This window comes from Python bivittatus, unplaced genomic scaffold (assembly GCF_059951505.1).
Source record: "Python bivittatus isolate LINGU-HERP-01145 unplaced genomic scaffold, Pbiv_v1 ctg000560_np1212, whole genome shotgun sequence".
NCBI lineage: Eukaryota > Metazoa > Chordata > Lepidosauria > Squamata > Pythonidae > Python > Python bivittatus.
Window position 1 is genome coordinate 3,915,136 of NW_028277083.1, and position 21,745 is coordinate 3,936,880.

General features: G+C 45.0%; 1 protein-coding gene across 4 annotated transcripts in view; it reads left to right on the forward strand.

Annotated features, from left to right (window-relative positions):
• The window catches only part of SDK1 (sidekick cell adhesion molecule 1), a 358,271-nt gene extending 337,007 nt beyond the window's left edge, over positions 1-21,264 (forward strand). For 3 of the 4 annotated variants that reach the window (XM_088147987.1, XM_088147989.1, XM_088147990.1), the window contains 5 exons: positions 6,511-6,675; positions 8,998-9,135; positions 12,012-12,183; positions 12,970-13,099; positions 20,828-21,264. In XM_088147987.1, the coding sequence (XP_088004113.1) occupies positions 6,511-6,675; positions 8,998-9,135; positions 12,012-12,183; positions 12,970-13,099; positions 20,828-21,100 (878 nt within the window). In that variant the 3' untranslated portion in view covers positions 21,101-21,264. The remainder of the gene's footprint in view (positions 1-6,510; positions 6,676-8,997; positions 9,136-12,011; positions 12,184-12,969; positions 13,100-20,827) is intronic. The other variant, XM_088147988.1, reaches the window with a different exon arrangement.
• Positions 21,265-21,745: the final 481 nt, after the last annotated feature.

The following is a 21,745-nucleotide window of genomic DNA, read 5'->3' on the forward strand; positions in this document are numbered from 1 at the left end:
TCTCCTCTGCTGTCCTTGGAACTCTGCACAATTATTCGAAGCATTATTTCCTAGAAGGCCTTGCTAAGCATTAGGTCTACCTTGTTTCTCTGAAACCCAGTCACATCATGCTCCCGCCACCATTAAAACTTCCCCTTAACTGCCTGTTATTGAAGCTTCTCAGCTGCCTTCAGTGTGCCCTCACCCCACCCCTCACATTATCCCAACAAATGGAGAAGGCTACAAATTCCTGTTCTTGCTGAGAACAGGCATTTTTCCATCCCAGTGCTTATCTTGAGTACTCCATTATTTTTCCTTAATTTCCAGAATGTAGCTTTGATAACAGTTTTCACAACCAAGTTAATGAAACATGCTTAGCATTCAAGGATCACCATTTCCAGGCTGGCCCTCTTTCCCCCTCCCCCTCCCTACCCCCCCCCCCAGTCACTGAAGCTTGTAACCCACTTTTTCATCCATTTAAATTAATTAATGTTCTGAGTAAAACAAGACTATCTAGGGATGGCCCATCCATCATAACAAAATGAAGGGAAACTAGGCTGATTTTTTTCCCCTGTGGAAACATTTTACTCTTCTACCGGTCCAGTTCATTTCAATGAAGCTTGCCCAGGAAAATGTCCCAAGACAGATATTAATTAGAAAACTTGGGGACTTGTGCTGTGGGATCCTTCTGTATCTTCTCCCCCAGAACCAAGACCCTGAATATTCCACCAATGTATATGCAGGAAGGGCCTTCAGATGATGCTTCCAGGTGGGAAAGGATACTGAGGTAACTCTTCCTGTCTTGGGTAGAGATTTACTTTACCAAGAAAGAAATGTCTACCTCCATCACCCCTGTATTGGATCTGTTATTCATCCTCTAATTGTTTTCAGCGGTGTAGCTACCAGAACAGAGTACATTGGTGGACTGGGAAGTGGTTGAGAAGATCTCTCCGAGGAAGCTTTTAGGTACACTAATGCAGCTTTTGTGCAGCCTGGCCCCACTCCATTGAATCAGTAAATGGGGGAAAAGGAGAACCCGCCATGCCTTTACCGCTGCGTTGTTCAATTCCTCCACAGACTATTTAAGTCCTATTCATTTCTTTGCAATAAAAGGACAGGCAGTTGTACACTGAGGTTCCTATCCCTTATATGGGTGGGCTCTGCACAGAGTGTGAAATGTGATCCGGGGAAAGCGAAAGATATTAGTTCAAGTGCTTCAGCTTCATTTAAAACACTCCCTGTCTTTGTGGGTTGAATTTTCTTGCATTTTGGATGGGTTCACTGTCCGGTTGCAGAGCTTGGCAGAAGATGAGGTTGAATGGTTTTATCATGAGTCACTGTTTTCACCCGAGGCTGGCCAAGATCCGTTGCATCTCATCGTTGGCAGTGATGCATGGCTGGCAGTTGACCCCAAACTGCTGATTTCATGTACCAAGCCACAAAAGGGGGAAGATCTTGATGTTCTTCATTGCCACAATCTCAGCATCTTAATTAGCAAATGAAAAATGCTAGCACTTTATCCATATTTAAACAGCTTGCCAACACTTTAAGCCAGTGTTTCTCAACCTTGGCCACTTGACAATATGTGGACTTCAACATGGCTCATGGCTGGCTGGGGAATTCTGGGAGCTGAAGTCCACACATCTTCAACTGGCCAAGGTTGAGAAACACTGTTTTAAGGTTTTGCTTCTAAGTTGCCATCTATTAGTAGTATTAGCACTACTCTTACTAGGGAGTGATATATTTTAAAAGGCATGAAATAGCTGGATCTGTGGATTTTGAAAAACAGAACTTAAATGTCCAGAGCCTATTAACATAGTGTTCCACTCCCAATTGTCAGAAGTTTACATGAGCAAACCTGGCTGCTGGAATTGGAAACTGAGGACCCTCAGGCCAAAGTCAGTCTCTGGAGGAAGACCAAGTGTCTCCATCCCAGGATGTTAAGCTTGTTCAAACAAGTAGGGCACACTATTTATTACAAATTTCCAATAGTTAAGTTGCCAAATTAGAGCTAAATACAATGCATCGGGAGCCTGCAGCTTTGATAGCAGGCTTGGTGGCCACCATCCATTTGGGAGTTGGTTGTGGAGTTTAACTCATGACTTTCCATTCTATCCTCAGTGATCCTCAGCCAACCAGTTCTTGACTTGGTGTAAACCTTACCAGGTAGACCAGACAGGAATCATGACCAGATGAGCTAATTCTACTTCATTGTAAAGCTACATGAACAGAATCTTGCAAGTCTGAAAGTACAATTCTCCCGCCGTCTCCTTTACAGTCTGAGAAACTAGGGAGGGTTCCTTCTGAGCCTCTTGCCCCACCCATTGTCCAGCTGTGGGCTATGCCCCCTCTTATCTGACCATTCCCTAGGCAGCATCTCTTCCCCCTGTCTCCCAAGGCCTTTCCCATATACCATTACACTTGGCTTCAGAAGGCTTTAAAATTCCTCTAGGGTTGGTGACTCTTCAGGGCCCTTTTATCAAAGCAGTCTTTTTCTTACCTAGCCCAGGACAACCTCTCCAGGATCCCAGGGAGAGAATGACTTTTCCCATCACTTGACACCTGATTTCTTGTAACCAAAGTCTTTAGGCTTTTCTGCATACAAAGCAGATGCACCACCATTAAGGTACAAACCATTTAAGTCAGGAGCAGAGCTTGGTGAAGAAAGTCTTTACTCTGTAAAGTAAGTATCTTCTAGCTATTTGGGGGAGGGATGGTTACTCCTTTCTGTGGTTGTGGTGTCTGGGGGGCAGTTGCAATAGCTCTTGGAGAATAGAGGAAGCCTTAGCAGGGAACAAGAAAGAAAAATCCAAGTTCTTGGGTCCAGCAGAGTTCTTCCCATCACTAGTAAGGGTTGTCCTCATTTGGTTCCTTCCTTCCCTTCTTCCTCTAAGTAGGTTTTACTTAACACAGCCTACCAAAGTTGGGAGGTTCTGACAAAGGGCTGGCAGAGTGACCAAGCAGGAAGAATCGAGATTTTTCCATGAACGAGTTCTTATCCTTCTTATATGCAGCAGAGGGTTATTTAGAACCCCACTTGGCTTCTTTGCCCCCAAGAAAAGACATCCCCGTCTGCTCTTTTCAGTAGCATTTTTATCACTTCCATTTATTCCATTTCAAACATGGACCTAAACCAGCACAAGTCAGTCAGTTCAAAGCAAAGTCTTTGGCTGCCTGCTGTGTCTCTCCCACAGGGCCATTTTTCCTTTGTTTCTTCCCCTGAATGGCAGGCGCCACGTCAACAGCTTGTCAGCCTTCATTTGGCATCTTTGTCCTTCTGATGGTCCTTGCTGTAGTTTCACCCTTTCCTCCTTGAAAATAAATTCACACTTTCATGTGGTTCTCCTGGGCTCCTTACGGGAGGCTCCTCTGAAGGCTCGGCTGCCAGCGTTGACTGGCATGCGATTAGGCCACCTTTTACAATGTGACCCTTGCCACACGCACACAGGGTGGGAAAATGCCAATGGTAGCAGAGAGACGGAAAAGTGGCAGGTTTCCACCAGCCCCCTCTCTAACGTGGAAGGAATTAATCAGTGACGTCTGCCCCATCAGGTCCTGAAGCCGCAGTTGTTTGACTGACAGTGTGATTCAGCCCACAGCACCTGATTAATTGTCCGTGAAATCGCACTCTTGCGTTGGTGCAGCGTCTGTTCTAACACCTGCGGCTCGCAGAGCCACTGATCACCCCCCTGGAAGGATAAAACCTGAAGGCAGAGGAGAGCTTCTGAGCTGTAAGGGAAAGGGTGGACGGCCTCCTGGTCTTCTCCAGAATCCAGTGGAATCCTTATAGAAGTAAAACATCCCTTCCTACCCCCACCGTTAGGGTCAAGACAGTAGGCTAGAAAGCAACGAGACATCTGTGACGATAGGATGCTTTTAAAAAAAGAAGTAGTTATTCCCTTTAATCCCCTCTTTCCAAATAAATGTGGCCATCCAAGGCAATAGGAAAGGCAGAGAAGGGGACAGATGTTTCTAAGCAAAAAGCAATTGAGAGCAATTCTCTTGCAACCCCATAACCAGCTGGACTGCATCTCACAGTACATTAAGCAAGAATTGATGGGGAGTAACAAGCACCTATTTTGGGGGAGTATGATTTACCACGGCGAGCTTTCTTTTTTCCTCGGCTTTAAAAACAATTCCTTCATTTATTAGTCTTCGGCATGCAAGCCTCCCCGTCAGGATACAGGGAATGGGTTCTTCACCATCCAACCTGCGTACTGTAGAAAAGACATCGCTCATCCTCATCGTAGATCTACAGATGCACTCTCCTTTCCCAGAATCATTTTCCAACATTTTGGGGTGAATAGTTTGGAGGAGGAAAAATCATTGCGCTAGCTCGCCTCGATGGAAAGTCACGTTGAGTTACAGTGAGCTCCCCGTTAGGTCAAAAAGAACCAGAATTCAGCATTCAACCCGTTCATAGGGAAATGAATGTGTGGTATGTAAGAGGAGGGAAGGCTACAACTGAGCAATCGCTGCACGTGTGCTTCATGTGAGGTCTGGTATGACCACACCTGACTCTCTTTTAGAAAGGTTGGGATGGGCCTCTTACCGATGGAAGCAGGACCTGTATGACAAAAGGGGAAACCTTAGCAAGATTACCCTCTAAGCTGGCTTCTCAACCTTGGCAGCTTGAAGACGGGTGGACTTCAACTCCCAGAATTCCCCAGCCAGCCATTCCCCATGCTGGCTGGGGAATTCTGGGAGTTGAACTCCACCCGTCTTCAAGTTGCCAAGGCTGAGAAACACTGCTCTAAGCATTCCGGTTAAACAGCAGCGTCAAACTGCCTTGAAAGAAATCTGAAGAGCATAGGAGCTTCAGGTCAAAAACCAGACCAACGCCTAGCAGAACGGATAGATTTTCCCAGACGATTGAATTCTCTTTTTCCCCACTCCTGACAAGTGTCTGTTGTTGAACCATGGCTGAAAGGCTGGATTTAGCAGCAGCAGTGATTCCTGGAGGCAATTCTCACGGTACCCACCACTGGAATGTTCTCTTTATCAAGGCATTAGAGAGATGCCACATGCACGGAGCCCTAAATTGGAATTCTCCATATTGACTCAGACAGCCCTATCTGTCGCAAGGATCTCGTGCCGAACAAAGCCAAGCTTTTTATTTCTTCGCAAGTGCTCTGAACAACCTGCTCCGTGGTTGCCTCTCTGTCCTCTTGTCTCTTGGAGTAAATAAAACTCTCAGCTTCCTTTATTACATTGTAAAATTATTTATTAAAAGCCCCGTCTTTCATTTGATCCTTTGCATTCTGTGCCAAAATCTATCCCGATGCTGAGAGGTGGCGTTTTGCTGAATTTATGACCCGTGCTGGCACATGATTCTCCGCGGTGGATTTTTAGAGGAGAAATTACCTGCTCTGTCACGAGGTTGCCCTCCTAAAATGTGGCCGTGTTTCCAGCCCCCGCCCACGGCCTCATCCTTGGGGGCTTGCCAAACACCATGATCAGACAATAGGCAACAGAGAACGTATTAATCACTGTCATTGGTGCTCAGAACCCAATACCTTTCTCCCCTGAAATTTATGGGCAGGCAAGTTTAGAGACACGCGAATCAGAGGAACTGAGGTTTTTCTACTAGTGGAAGGTCTCTGCATCAAGAACATGCAAGGGAGCACGAGAGGAAAAAGGGGCTCCAGGCCCTTTCTTTCAAGCCAAAGGAAAAGTTATCAGGGATTTTAGAAAGCATTTCATGGGCCTGTGGTATCTATCTATCTATCTATCTATCTATCTATCTATCTATCTATCTATCTATCTATCTATCTATCTATCTATCTATCTATCTATTTGAAAAACTGATATAGCCACCTATGTTATCTATAAAGTCTGGGCAGATAACAACAGCAAGCAATAAGATCGGTTCTTCCTTTGATGATTTTCCACAGAATAAAATCTCAGCTCCAAGGTAATCAAGGTTTAAACCAGACCTGTGAAGTTGTCTTATACTGGATCAGACTTTTATGAATGGTTAGCTCAGGGACGCCCGTTCTTAATATCTCTATGGGCTCCATCACTAGTTGCTTCCTGTATGTCTTGTCTCATAAACCTAAGATGGCCATGATTGAATCTAGCCTGTTTAGCAAGGCTCTGTAGGAAAAGTTTATTTCTGGAGCCTGCGAGAGAAAAAATACTGCCTATACCAGTTCTAGCTTTCTGCAGGTATCAGCTGTTCCATCCAACAGGAATTCTGTAGCCCAGCATTTTCCCCTCAGCTCCTGCCTCTTTCAACTGGAGATGCCAGGGTTCTTCTGCCCCCAAGGCCACTCTCTGCCACCTGTCCCTCCCCAAAGAAGGAGATCCAAAGCTAGCAATTTCCAGCCCAGCACAACAGATTCCTGGAGGGCAGTCAGTTGTGTAACAGCAAGTGAGGAGTTGGGCACGCTAATGGCACCCATTATTTGAATTAAATCAGGTGGTAAATCTCAGCTCGGAGGTGGCCTCCACAGCAGCCACTCAGGGAATGTTCCTATGAAATGATCAGTGGTGATCACCAAACCCTCTCTTTCCTTGCTGCTTTTGTAGATGAAGGTGTGTGGGACCTGTTTGTGAAAAACATCCCGCGCACTGCCACGTCCTACACAGTCAGCCTGGACAAGCTTAAAGAAGGCATAAGCTATCAGTTCCGGGTGGTGGCGGCGAACGAGTTTGGATACGGAGAACCCAGCGCAGCTTCTGTAGCTATCTCAGGTTGGTAAACTGCATTTAGTGTTTCCTTGGAAAGTTGGGGAAGTCTTTATTGGTGGAAGATTCACATCTGGGCAGTTGAGTAGAAGAACAGACACAAGCAGGAAACCTAGAGTGATTTTTGCGGGGGGTGAGTAGGCTTTTTTAATCTGAGGAACAGGGTACGGTAAAGTTAAAGATTCCCTTGAATCCAACTTGATTTCTGGTCCCTGTGTGGACACATCCATGGTTTTTTCTCAGCAACAATACAGAAGTAATTTGCATTGTCTTCTGAGATGTTTTTATTCCAGATTCTACAACCCTGGGATCTTCTTCTCATCTCCCATCCAAGTATTACCCAACTCCAACCCTGCTCAGCTTTTTTAAGGTCAGCAAAGCTGGCTATGTCCTGCGACTGGAGCAGGATATACCCCTGCATATATTTTGACTGGGGGCAAGACTTTAGAAGAGAAACCCCTCCACCCCACCCAGAACATCTATTTTGGTGGTACGTTTCACAGCTTCCTCCTGGCAGCAACTGGTATCTCCCTGCAAAATGCCCTGCTCAAATCTTGCTTTATATTAGCTGAGAATCTCTTTTCAGCTTGCTTCGGAGAGGCATTTCTCAGACTGGTTTTGCTGCTTCAGCAAGGGGGGGGGGGGTATTTCTAAAAAAAAAACCTTCATAGTTCAAAACTGTTGCACCTGAGGAGGCATCCAAACAGTTTTGCAGACCCAGGAAATGTTCTTCTTTTCTCATCTCTCGCTGCTGCTGCTGCTGCTGCTGCTGCTGCTGCTGCTGCTGCTGCTGCTGCTGCTGCAGGTTGCATAAGCAGAACTAGCAAGAGGATAATCAAAAGTGGCAGTAGATGCCACCATCATCATAACTGTAACCTTCATTTCCTTCTTTGTCCATGAATAGTTTACATTTGGCCCTCTAAGAGGGGAGGGGAGCTCCCATTCAGAGCCCATCTCTTGCTTCCCACAAGGAAAAGTGGACAAGGGGGTTAGATGTGACATGATGACATTTTACTCCAGTTGCAATAATCTGGTGCGTCCTTTAACCCAGCTCTTGTTCTCCACAGCCAATAATTCCGAGTTGGTTTGCATGTTCTCTGCTTGAGCAGAGCTATTTAATGCTATGTAGCAATGCTTCCTACAGATTAGCTCTGGAAAAGGAAATCACTTGAATTGGAAACCCCCAGAATAAGGGACACAAAGCACAGTGGCTTCCAGTTGTCTAGGAGAGCAACCACTTTCAGTTATCAATTAAGCCAACCCCGAGCATCGCCCGTTATTTCCACAGCCACAATTTAGTTTAGAGGTTGATTCTTTGTTCCTCGTCAGATTCTTTGAAAGGCATCAGAAACTGGATTTCATAAAACAAGAAGCCTGAGTGAAATATGCTTCTTGGTCGCGTTCTTGTTGGAGGTGACCTGCATTGAATTTGCAGATGGAGATGCAGGAATTCTCATCTGGAGGTAGCAGACAAACCCTTGGAGCAGGAAAATATAGCTCTCTTGCTCTTCCAGCACCCATTGCATAAGTGTTTGTTTGACGTATTTGGAGTTTTGCTTCCCTAAAATCATCTTTTCTTTTCCGCTTCTAGTATGCTTTGTGGAAACAGTGTGTTTGCCAACTTGAGAAGAAGGCCATAAGTCAATACCATACCTTAGCCCAGTTCAGACATTACAGGAAGCCGTTGCTCCCTCTTATGGAAGAGAACTTTGGACCCGTGTGCACCCTCCCACTGCTTTCTATTCTCAACTAACTATTCTCCTTCATGACATCTAAGTTTATGTGTTAAATCCTGCCTCGTTCTCAAGGGGTCACCACTTACACCTGGCTGGAACATTGTAAATCTTCTTTATGACAATTGCATGAGAAAACACTGTTGAGGGCAGGAAGAAAATTGCCAAACACCTTCTGTAGGTTTATGGGGGAGTAGTCCTTGTTGACTTTGTCAAAAGGATGATGTTCTTATTACATACATACTTATTTATTATACAAAAAAGTGCATCTGGCTTCTTTGTGATTCCTCTTTGTTTCTTGAAATGGTGTTTATGGCTGCTCATTCGCTACTTTGTGAAACACTGAACAGCTGAAGTAGATCAGGAACTCCATTAGTTAAAAGCAGATGTTTTCAGGGTCCACCCTTCCTCTATTTATTTATAGAGATCCCTGGTGAGGTCGCATGGCATCTCTATGAGTCCCTCCCCATTCTTGCCCTTTAAAATAAATTCACGTTTTCAAAGGAAAGAAACAGATGCCTAAATGAGGTGAGTTGGGGTAAAATGTGTGTCCCAGAGCTGATCCCTAAACCTTGTCGGTCCTTCTTCCCTACAGCTCACGCAGGATCTCCTTTCTATGAAGAATGGTGGTTCTTGCTTGTGATGGCGCTCTGCAGCTTCATTCTCATCCTGCTGGTCGTCTTTGCGCTGATCTTGCACAACCAGACTAAGAAGTACCGAGACAGCAACGCAGGTGGGATATCCTCTCCTTTCCCCATGCCTTGGGCCCTTCAGCCTGTGTGACAAACTGGAAAATAACATTTCCTGGTGAAATCAGAGGCTTGAGAGCCAATGGGTTAAAACAGTGTTTCTCAGCCTTGGCCACTTTAAGATGTGCGGATTTCAACCCCCAGAATTCCCCAGCCAGCAGCCATGGGAATTCTGGGAGTTGAAGTCCATCCATCTTCAAGTCGCCGGGGTTGAAAAACACTGATCTAATTCAAATCCACATTCGTGGTTATGACCTAACGTATATTACAAAGCCATCGGTTCTCGTCTGCTGCATTTGGTGTTTTGATATGTGACAAAACGCTTGTGCCTCCTGGCAGTGCCCCATGTCTGGTCCCACCCCCAGCCTGACACAATACTTTCGTCCTGAGTTTTATCAGATGAAATTCTGTAGCCTTCATTGAGTATCCTTGTCTTGGGCGCCCACTCCCGAATGCCTGAGTTATCCTCACTGCAGGCTGAAGTGCCTGTTGAAAATCGGGACTCCCTGGGGGACATTCTTAGTCCCCAAGTGCCCTTAAGAATAAGGTCTTCTCTCCCGCCCGTCTGCAAACCCAGACTCTTCGCCTGTCTCAGGGGGAGCTTAAATATTTATAGCTCAGCCCCCGAACTCTGTTTTCAGAGCTTTGCAAATCAATTTTTTGCCCTTTCTGCCTGAGACACAAAGTCCTTTCAAAAGCTGCCAATAGCATATGCCACTTCAATAACCTGTGTCTGTCTGTGTGACAGGCATATTAACTCTTTGAGGCTGGAAAACAAGAGGTCCCCCCCACAGAACTTAGAATAAGCAAGCAGCAAACAAAGGGGTCCTACTGGCCACCATGATGTGACACAGAAGGTACAAGGTTTTGTGCCGAGCGTTTGTATATGTAAGAGATAAAGACCCAGCAAGGAAAACTTTCTTCAGAAGACTCCACAATTCACAGCCAAAGATTTATATTCTCCCATTCCCTCCCTGCCCCCTGCCCCCCCCCCACAAGTATAAATTCAATTCTAACAAGTGTTAGTAAATCAGGTTTTATTCCTCTGGGATTTGAAATGTTTGAATGCCATGGCATTTTATCGAGCTAATGCTATTTTAAATTCCTCTGCGCAATGCACAGACAGCTCTCTTTGGAGGACAGACATGAAAGGGCAGGTTTGACCTCCACCTTTTGCAGAGTCTTTGTGTGGTATGGCAGCAGAAGTTGGGCGGGAACTGTTTTCCTGAAGCAGGGGAAGTTGATGGCGGACCACAGATGGGAATGCTCCTTAACAGAATGGGAGCCAAGCCCTAACCAGTCCTTTGGGTTTATATTACAGAACGGAGACCAGAAGTCTTAGGCACATCTTATAAGTTTCAGAGCACCCATGCAGGATCCTGAAAGCAAACGTGGTGCTTGTGATCAGGCTGGGAAAACCCAGGTTTTGTAGATATGCGGTCGTAATAAGAGAGACCCCTTTCCAGCAGGCCACCTAGAGCATTTAGGAGTCCTTCCAAACAGATGGTTTCCTGGTGCACCTTTTTATTTTTCCTCTTCAATGGATGTTTTTTGGAAAGGAAAAAGGTGGGAACAACGATGGGCAAGGCAAGAGGAAGTTGCTAGAACATTACACCAATGACCACCTAGAAACGGTGTCCTTAAAGAATGTTTTAGTGGTCAGGATTCCACTGTGTGTGTGTGTGTTTTAATCTTAGCACCCCTTCCCCAAGGGAAAACCTCCCAGGGATATTGAGTGTCAACTCCTGCAAGCCATTATCTTAATACTGTATTGCAATGTGATCTCTTGGCATAGGAGTTCACACAATGGATAGGGACATAGAGGCGAACTGTGCCTAATGCAAACAGTGTACCTTTCTTAGGCACAAGGCCCACTGAATACAAGCAAGGCTTACTTCCAAAAAGATGTGCAGTTGCAGTGTTAAGCTACTGTGTTGGGTGCATTAACATTTTCAGGGAGGGAGACCTTTTCTCTCTATGACCCACAGAGAGAATGGTCTGAATGGGATGATCACCTGAATCACCTGTATGGGAAAATGGGTCGTACCACCTCAGGCTGCAAAGGTGGGGTGTCTTTTTCAATAGTTTCCTACATTAGAAATCAAAAACCTCCCTGGAAGTTAAAGGTGCATTAGGGAGAAAATTCTAGTCTAGTTTTCAGTTTACAGGACAGTATTTAAAAAAACAAAAGTATGTTCAAAAATATAATCGTGCTCATCCTCTCTGAAAGGAGCTCATGAATTGTTCCTCTGTCTGTAGATGTTCTGCTAAGCCTTTCTCACTCCAGCTTGCCTCATATTCACCATGTTTGATTCCCAGTGAATTTAGTGGAAGTAATTTCTCAGTGAACACCAACAGATTCAGGCTGCAATGTTGTAATCCTAAAGTTACTTCCTTGGGGACAAATCTCACTGAAATCAATAGAGCTTTTCTTTTAAGCTGCCTTGAATGGGGCTATATGTGATTTGAAAGTATATTTTGGGTACTTGGGACACCTGAGGTGAAATGACCTGCTAAGGCTGAAAACATCAGTGCTTAATCTTTGCTTTACATTGTGCTCCAGATATCTCTGTTAGATGAAGAAATCTGTATGTTGATCAGAAAGGGGTTATTTCCCTCTCCCACCCCACCAAAAAGGCCCAAACGAATGAGAAACACCTACTGTATAAAAGAAAAAGAAAACAAACTACTGAAGTTCCCTCAATAAAAGTTAAAACTTGGATATCATTTGTAAAAATGCTTGCAGTACTCTAATAACTGTAACAATTTGCAGGACAAGGTGTCCTACCGTCTCCTAGTGCTTATGTTTAAAAAAAATAGTTATCTCAAAAATGGTGGTTCTTTCTCTGTTTTCACACAGAGCCAGAGAAGGGCCTACGCCTTCGCTCATTCTGTCGCCATTTGTCCCCAGGAAAAAATGCATCCAACGTGGAGGAATCTGTCACTCTGGATAATGGGGGGTTTACATCTCTGGAACTCAACAGCCGGCACCTCAATGTCAAAAACACTTTCTTGAAGAAGAATGGGACAAGGTAAGGTGGCACCAGCCCCACCCAGAATCCAGGCACACACACAACACAAAATCTGGAGCAGGACAGGATCAGCTATGCATATTCCCTTGGAAGGGTGGGAGGAAAAAAAACCAAGACTGTAAGCTCTGGAGCATAGGTACATGTGAAGGCTAATCTAATCTATCTGAGTCGCATCTGAGAGTCTTCTGTCAGGTCAAGACAAGTGCTGACTCAGGAGTTAAGTGTCTGGAGAGCTATGATTGACCACTACCCTCTGATGTGAAGTCTGATTCATGTTGTATCAGAGCATGATAATGTGTTGAGCTTAAGCTGTTTTTAATTTTCCCATCAAGATATTCAATATCTGGCCAGCTCTGTGAAGTTTGGTGAATCACCTGAATTGGTCTACAAAGGCATAGAAGGACACAGGTCTCTATTATGACACATTGTCCACATAGTCTTGCAGTAGCATTGGAAAGCTTGATTGCATAACATTTATAACATGCAGAAGCATAAATATAAATGAAGTTAAGGCATTTGGGAAAAAAATCAGAGCAACATTCATGAGGCTTGTTCATCTAACTTCAGATTTGGCGATTTCTCTCTGCAGAAATATTTTTGGGGGTGCATATATATATGGTTGACACTTGCAAATACCTTATTTTTTAGAAATGAACAGAATGTCCCTCACAGCTTTTATTGTAACAGACACTTTATATAGAGATAGATGGTGGTGGATGTGTTCTATCTATCTGACAGAATCAAAAGCCACCCCAAAGTTAATTTTATTTTCTTTAATGGATCCAGATCGCCACCTCGTCCAAGCCCTGGAGGTCTACATTATTCTGATGAGGACATCTGCAATAAGTACAATGGAGCTGTGCTGGCAGAGAGCATCGCCCTCACTGAGAAACCCTTGGATGCTTCAGAATCAGAAGTGAGTTGATAGCTCAGCTGTGGTTGGAGGAACCCTGTTAAGATAGCACAGTGAAGGTTTGCCTGGGATTACTACTGCGGTAGACAGGTTGCATCAGGAAATGGAGAAGTGGGATAGACAGACAAGAGGGAGGTGGGTAAAGATAAAGGGGAAATCTATCTACAGCTTGCTAGAATTTCACGGAAGTTAGGACAAAAGGTCCTAGCAGCCTTTACGCTCTCTTGAGAAAGAAAGGGACCCAAACTAAGAAGCAAAACAGTCAAAAGATCTACTAAGTAAGAATTATGAAAGCATCATTAACAGAAAGATTGTGCTATTCTGTGCTCAACTGGGCCATGGATTTGTATCTAACCAATAATTGTTTCAGGGGAACCCGTAACTATGGAAATATTTCACCCTTTATTCTTTTAGTGCCTAGCATGGCCCTCTAGCACACACCAACCCTTGCTGAGTCAGACTACTTTCCATAATGTTTCTGACAGCAGATCATCTAGTTTGCATTAAAAGGGCTATTCAGTCAAAATTAGACATTCCACAGCAAATAGAGGATTTTATAACTAGCAGAGCAAAAGCACCCAGGGAGACGTGATCCAAATGCACGTATCACAGTGAAAACAAATCGGTGGAGAACACCTTGGATAGAATTTGCCTGAAGCTGGAGACCAGTGAATGCTTGCAAGCAACCATTTCTTTTTTATAGGGCTGCCACGTCTGGGCTGCACAGCAAGGACTAGAGTTAAGTGCTTTTGGTATCTCTCAGAATCACCCAAATTTTCTTGCAGCTGGTTTTTCTGGAGAACCTTGGCCAGGTACCTAGCCATAGTCCTCTACCCAAGCAAGCAGGGGTCATTCCTTTCTGCTCCCTCTGTTTCTACCGGAAGGAGCCATAACAGGGAGAACCAAGGGGGATCTTTCTATTGTCAAGTTTGGAAGCTTCACTGTTGTCTCCTTTCTATTCCAACTTTAATCCATTTTTCCGTGTAACACAATATTATCTTGAAAGCCTCAAGTTGACAAGGCAGGCTGACCCCTCCCTTCTCAAGACAATGCCTGCATTTCTATCTCCGGATCTGAAATGCCAGGTTGTGAAAGGGAAATGCAATCAATCAGCGTGAATGTCAGAGGCATGTTGATTAGGGACCCCCTGCTTCGCACTCGTGCAGAGAAGATCCTCCTGGGCTGAAGCTCTTGGAGAGAAAGACTTTGACAGGTTAGGACATCACAGGCTCTCTGCGATCCCTCCTCCTGGTTTCACCTGGAAAGACCTTTCCGTCAAATAAAGAACTGACTCAATTGAAATTGGGGGGAGAAGGGCCTATAGTTTGTCAGATTCCTCCCTGACTCTGCTGCTGTTACCCACAATATTGAGCAAAGTTGATGGTTATTAGTATATATCCCTGGCTCACAGGGCCAAGAATGTTATATGCATTCTTTTGAGTTTTGCCTCTGTCCCAAATTAGATAGTGTTAGTGACACTGAGAACAGTTTGTTCAACCTTGCAAAATACCCCAACTAAGACTCTTGCCGTAGCAAAGTCTCCCTCTATAGCAAAAAAAAAAAAAAATTGAACAATTTGCCCCCACACTTTCCTTTTGTTTTCAATCCTGGAGGGGGGCAGCAAAGTCTTGCGAAATTGTCCCCTTCCTTTGCTCTGTCTCCCCCAATTAAACTGTCTTAGAAGACTGAAAGGGGAGGAATGAAGAAGATCAGCCATGCGAACAGGGAGCATTCTACCTTTTCCTGCTCCCTGGGCTTCAAGGTGCCTTCGGTATTCTGAAAAAGCTGTTTTTGGCATGGCAGATATTATAGGCCCAGAGGAATCCTGGGCTTTTCTTAAGATGGGATACTTTGGAAGCATTTTCACAGCACTCCAATTTTTGACGAAGGAAATGAATCGCTTGGGAGCACTTGAGACAAGGCCGGGCATCCAAAATATGTAATCCCTGAGGATGTGAACAGTTATACAAGGAACAGGTCCAAGCCTGAAGAAAGGAGAATGAAGAAAGAAAGAAACTTGGAAACTCTGGTTCCTCTGATGGACTGAAACATATAGACCCTGTTCCAAAGCAGAAGACCTTGAGGAAGGCAAAAAGGGAACGCTCGCTTTCTGAGCCTAATTGTCAACCGCCTCTGGGTTGTTCTTACAACTGAGCGTGAGACGTAGCAGCAGCAGCAGTATTTATGGGAGATCGAAGCAGGGAGGCAGTGTTTTAAAGACTTTTTAAAAAGCCCCCATAAGGTGGGGGTCAATGTTGATACAAGCTGTGAAAAGCGGTGAGAAATGTAATTTACCACGGACCATCTTATGTTTAGATTAGCTTTTCTATCAGTTTAACTCGTTCCTGTCTTCCTTTCCAGATGTTTCCTAACATCTGATCAAACGTTATCCACAAGGGAAGTCAGAGAGAAGGAACGAGAGGAGGGTAACCTTCTCAGCCTCGTACCAGCACTTTGTGGCTTTTACTGAAATGCAGGGCAGCATTTGTCTGCCTTTTGTCTTCTCTTTCCTGCTGACGTTTGTGACTGGGAGAAGGCCCTTGCCGAGGGCCAGAGAGCAGCTGGGCTTGGGAGGGGACGCCAGGGTTAGCGTGCACCAAGAGAAACGTCTGGGGTGAGCTGCATCAGCTCTGTTGAAATCCTGTTAAGATCTAACTTGGCTAAGAAATCAGAGAAAGCAGCAGCAGTATCAAAAACATGACAAGCTTAACTCTTTGGCAAGGAGAATCGAGGAAGAACCAGGATCAGCAAAGGGGGCCGAGAGAGAAGATTAATTGTCTCCTCAGCCGTGTTTCTGCTGAGGCTTCCCTCATGGTCACCTGCCTTTCACCTCTTGTTAATTATCTCTGGCAGCCTGCTGCTTTCGGCTGCCCTCTGACCAAGCCGCTGGGGAGTGACAACATTCCTTGTTGTGCCATCTCCAGCCCGTCCCTGTGATGTCTGCACATTACCTTGCGATTACACTCACGGTGGCTGTGTCCTTCTCTCCGCGACACCCGGGAATTAAAACCTGCCATTACACAGTGCGCAGGGCATTAGTACAAATGTTGTTGGGTCATGTTTGTTATTCATGTCAGGAGTTCCACATGCCCGAGAGAGCATAATGCCCATCTCTTAGCCGAGGTGACTTCTGCAGGCAGAGCCAAGAGAGGCAGAGGTCACCAAAGTGTGTCTGTTCTCTCATTAGACCCTTTCCTTGTCCATGATGTCAAGGAAGCCGTAACCCAGAGCCCTCCTTGCAAGGAGCTCTGGCCCAAGCACGTTCCTGGTTTTGTGACATGCAAGATAACACCCACCCACCCCAATTATCTAGCCTGTCCCCGTTAGCTTTCCTTTTAAAAAAAATATTGGATCTTTTCATCCTGTTTTGGGGGGTGGGGGGGGAGGTGACTGGGTTGGAGCTGGTTTTTCTCCTCTTTTGGGGTATCAAGAGGGGGAGTGGACTTTTGCTTGCCCAAGGATTCCAATCCTTCCACCTTTCTGGGGGAAGGAGAGGATGCAGTGTGCAGTGAACTCACCGTCTCATTTCCAGCAGAGCTTGGCAGATGTTTTTCCTGGAGCAGCCAAACTTATTTCAGCTTGTCAGGCAGCAGTTTTTCTTCGATAGAACATTCGGTCTAGAAGATGTGATTGAGAGCCAGAATATTCAAGACCAGAATCTTCTTAATCTGCTTTTCCTTTAGATTTTAATCCTTTTTTGTAAAAAAAAAAAAAAAAGACCTCTGCTCCAAATAGGTACTTCTGTACACAGCCATGCCATGTGGAGCCTGGCTCCAAAATGTTAAAATGGCTGTTCACGGTCTCTTGGCCAGAATTACTCAGACACTGACCCAGAGGAGGGTGTAGAAAGCCGAGGACAGCAGGCAGACAGTTCAAATGCGCATCTCCCACCTGCCTCCCACTACCATTGTGTCTGCGTAATCCCAAACTCACGTGACTAGAATGCAAGTGCAAGGTCCAGGAAAAGGGATACCCGTGGGAGTCCATTTTTTTATACTCAAATTTGGCTACCTGCAGACCACGCCCCCCCAAATTCAATTGGAGGAGAAATTCCCACTACGGTTTGTTTAGAGAACGGAGACCACTCTCTGAATATGCAAACAGAAAGCTTTTATTGACAACAGCACTGAGTACAAGTGTCTTTCCAATTGCTACAGCAATAGCAAGCATCTTGCATAGTCTAGAACAAGTGCTGAAATAAAAATAGAAAGATCAAAGGATGGGAAGAGATGTCTGCATCTGGCGCCAGTTTCTAATATTCTTTTCCTCCCTTTCACTATCCGAAGAAAACTGTTAGTCCTTCTACCTGAGAAGGGCAGAGGGATGGATCCAAGGGTAGAGATGGGTCAACTTTAGCTCAACATGGCGTACCTTAGGCTAGCTTGAGAATCCTCACTTCACAATGTACTTTTAATCTGAGACTATTAGTGCTTGTCCATGTTGTATTTTAAAGGGCATGGGTAGGAAACTAGATCTAAAGCACCTCCCTGTTTTGTAGCTTTTAGAGTGGGACTGGACCTGTTTTTTTAAAGAAAGACTGTGATGCAAATAGGCATATATAAATATCTTGGTGGAGAGTCAAAAGGTGGTGAGAGCTGTCTGTCGTTTTAGTGGAATTATAATTCGTCTAATTTTGCTTATTTGGGGCAGATGGACGAGTTCCAAGACAAACTTGGACTTCCTGTATTTACTAGTGAGGTGAAGAAAATATTTGCTCAGGGAAAAGGTAAATCGAAAAGTCCCTAATCAGATCTCTCTAGTCCATGCTTGGAAACTGAAATAAGTCTGAATTGACAGGACTTGCATGGAGGGAGGGTTTCCCAAGGCAGGCAGCAGGATTGACATTGGACAGCATTCCCCTACCTACCTCTTTGCTCCTTCAATTTCCCACCTCCCCACCATATCGAGATAATCAGGTTGAAACCACGTGCAAAAGATGTGTATCAAGTTCTGCCCCAAACCCAGCCTCGATCCCTTTCAAGTTGCCCTCCTGTCAAGTCGGTGGTGGGCAAACATTTTGGATACCCTCCAAGAAGAATTTTAATGAGGTTAAGCCAATCGCATCAATAATGCTTGTTTCTGTCAAGTAGAGAGAGTACAGATGGGGGAACGCTGGCGGAGAGAGGGAAAGAAATCTCATTAATATTATTATTAAAGATCATACGTGTCTAGCCGCACACTGCATACCATAAAGCCTGTTCCCTAAAATTCATTCTTCCACAGTTCCATCCCTCTAGACCTCCTAAGAGCATTGACCCGAAAACAAATCCATTTGGGGCTGATTAAGAACCCAAATGCCTTGCCTTTAGTCCACGCTGGAATGGCCAAACTACCCGAATCTTGCATTTTTAGGTGTCACGAATCCCTGGAATTATAGAATTTATCAGTCCTAGGAAGGGAAAGGCTGAAGGAAGGAGGTGGAAGCAAACCAAGGTAGACTGTTTTCCTTCTGTTGCCTTTCGAAAGGACTCAAACATACACAGCCGTGGCCCCTCCTGCAATTGCAAATAAAAGTACCCCACTCCTTTTTTCAGGCTGTTTCCAGCAGAAACTTGACAGCTGCAATGCTTTTGAAATTCCCTATAATGCCAGCCTTAAGCGAACCTAGCCCAGGGCGCGCCAATTTGTCTCCCTGCAGCCTTTGTTTCTTCCACCTGACCAATAAAAATACTTGAAATTGTTAGGCATTTTCTCTATTTTGTGGCTTCCCAGGCATCGGTACACCTTTGCTGGTCAATTTCCAATCTACCTGAGCGTCCAATCAAATGCCAGGCTGCTGCTGTTGCCCTGGCAACCGCTGGGCGGCTGCCACGGTGGGCCTTGCTGCACCGCAGAGACAAAGCGGCCTGCAGCATTTCCACTTCGTCAATAGTTTGAAGTCATTAAAAGGAACGCGCTCCTTCCGAGACGTCAGCCAGGTGTGGAGGCCGTTTGGGTAACAACGGGGGGCTGCGGGGGAAAGAAAATTTGGAGAGGCTCAGGTTCACAGCACAGCGATCAGAGCAAGCCTAGTCTTTGGAGCTGGTAGTTGCTAACCAGTCTGCTCTTCGCAAGCCCCAGGGGAGATGGTAGACCCATCTCCATCCTCACCCATTTGGGTTTTCCCACCTTCCCCTGGGAAGGGGGCCACATACTGTGACCCCAGAAGGCTCTTTTCTGCTCCTGGTTTCTGTTTGAAGCCAAGAAGGACATCCTTGGCTTATAAAAGCTTCTGTTCTCAAGACGCTTCCATGTGGTTGACCGTTCCTCAAGGGTAACTTGCTACTGAATGGGGAGGTAACCCCCTGGTAAGCTGGTAATCTGCAGAGCCTTCCTTTTCTTATTGGATTATTGATCCCACTCCCCCTTTCAGACAAAGCTTTGGCAGTGTGTTTCTTTTTAGTAATAGCATGGAGACGTAACGAGAAAGAAGAAGGGGAAGACGTCGTAAACTGGCTAGATTTAGCCTCTTAGGTGGCTGGGTTTCTCTTGGAATGCTGCTCGATATAAAAATAGACATTCCTAATCAGAATGGGACTCATTACTCCAGTGCTGGCATTTCCCTGCTGTGCATGTAAACTAAACAGAGGCAGAGTTGCAAGCCCCAGCAGATACTGGCTTTAACATCCTCTACGCTCCCGTTGGCTTTGGAGAACAGCTGAGCAGGCTGACTTTACAAAAGGGGCGGGGGGATTACGGACACCCACTTTTCCATTAGCTCTTTTCAGGGAGCTGTAATTCCTAATTTGCATGCTGGTTTCCCCCTCTCCCCGGCCCCCAGTTTGCCTGCTTTTCTTACCTAGTGGACCTCCATTCACTGCTGAAAGCTCTATGTAGGAGTTCTCATTATACGAGCAGCTGCATAGTGAAAATTGATTTTATGCATTTCAAACCGTATCTTCCAGATTTAGAGTTCTCAAATGTGTTTTTAACAACAGATAAAATAGAGAATGTCACACTTAAATATAATAAATTAAGCCCCCTGGACTGCCCAAATGCCACTCTAAAGGACGACTATATAACAAAAGTTATATAGTCTAATCCAGGGGGGATTAGAGCTGGCCCCATGGGTTGGTTTTGGATACTGTTATAAGAGAGCAGAGAAACCAAGCTAAGATCTAACCACTGGACACAAGCTCTTGAGGATTTTTTAAAATTTTGGTGGGGGGAGCAAATCAAAAGGGTTTAGAGATGATATCTTATGACAGAACACCTTTTAAAAGATAAATGAGACTCAAAGTGGATGCTCATACAGATTCCTCTTGAAACAGCAAAGATGGGAACCGGGTTCCAGAGAAGGTGTCTCCTTAAATATTTCTCTGGTCAGTCCAGTTGGATGGATCGGTTTCCTTGGGGAAAGGTTGTGGTTCTTCTTAGAATGTGTATAAGTCTGTTGAGATCTATCTACTGCAAACAAAAATGACATTCAGCTCAGTGTGGTGAACATCCTGATCCACATCTGGGAGAGGTTTGAAGAAGACCAACACAAGGTGGAATAAACAAAGCACTCTGTTTCCTGCCACAGTGAAGGTAAGGCATGGCGCCTCTTTTTATCATGTGCCTACAGATTTCTGCAGCGTGCTGTCTCGAATCCTGCACATAAAATGTGATTTTGCGGGGAATAAAGTATTTCACCTTCTTCTCTGCAGGCTGAAGTGGAGCTGTCCCTTGGTCCTCTGCCCTACAGTCTAGTGATTAAAAATAGTGACAATCACCTGGATATTAACCGATCCTTTCTCTCTAAAACCACAGGGGACAGATTCCGACTATGAAGACGAGTTGCCAAAGCATTCTTTTGTCAACCATTATATGAGCGATCCCACCTACTACAATTCATGGAAACGCCAGCAAAAGGGCACAAAGCATTCAACGCCTTACAGGTATGAGGAACGTGTAGTGAGTGAGACAGAACCTTACTTCCAGACTGTTATCACAACACAGAGCTCAGGAGGGGTCTACACCCCAACAGGACAGCCCGCTCCAGGCTCACGGACTCCAGTGACAGGGTTCTCTTCTTTCGTCTGACACCCGGAGAAAGAGCGCTGACCTCAACTCAGTGGCCTGCCACGTTTGGGTCAAGACCACCCCATCCAGGTGTGACTCTGGGCAGGATAGATGCAGTGAACTGGGGGTATATTTCTCTTATCAGGGTAGAATGGATGTAAATGTGAATGTCTTTTTTTTTTCAAGACAATCAACACTTTAAGACATGGAGCTGATGACGTTGAGTTTGCTTTGATTTTTTTTTTCCTTTGAAAACCCCATAAATGATCAAAACCTGACCATTTTAACCACTTTGGAGTATGATTTAAAAGAATTTTTTTAAAATAAAAATATGCTTTTGTAATGTTGTCTGGGTTTTCTTTCCCCTACCCCTTTTCCTTTCGCTAGCCAAGGAAGTCAATTCCATTCTTTTGAATTAGGCAGCGGTAATGTAAATGAAGGTGACTCCAGGTTGTCTCCCAAAGATTCTCCCTACCTCTGATCAAGCAGAGTAATACGTCACACAAAAATGAAGGAAGAACTATTTTTAGGGATGGTTCTCTCCCCTTGCTGCTTACTTTGTTGTACCATCTTGAGCACTTAATTTTCAGTTCCACGTCCCTTCTGTTACCTGCAAAGTTCATCCTTGCAGTTTATGATCACCTTTCTCTTGTCTTCTATTTCGGT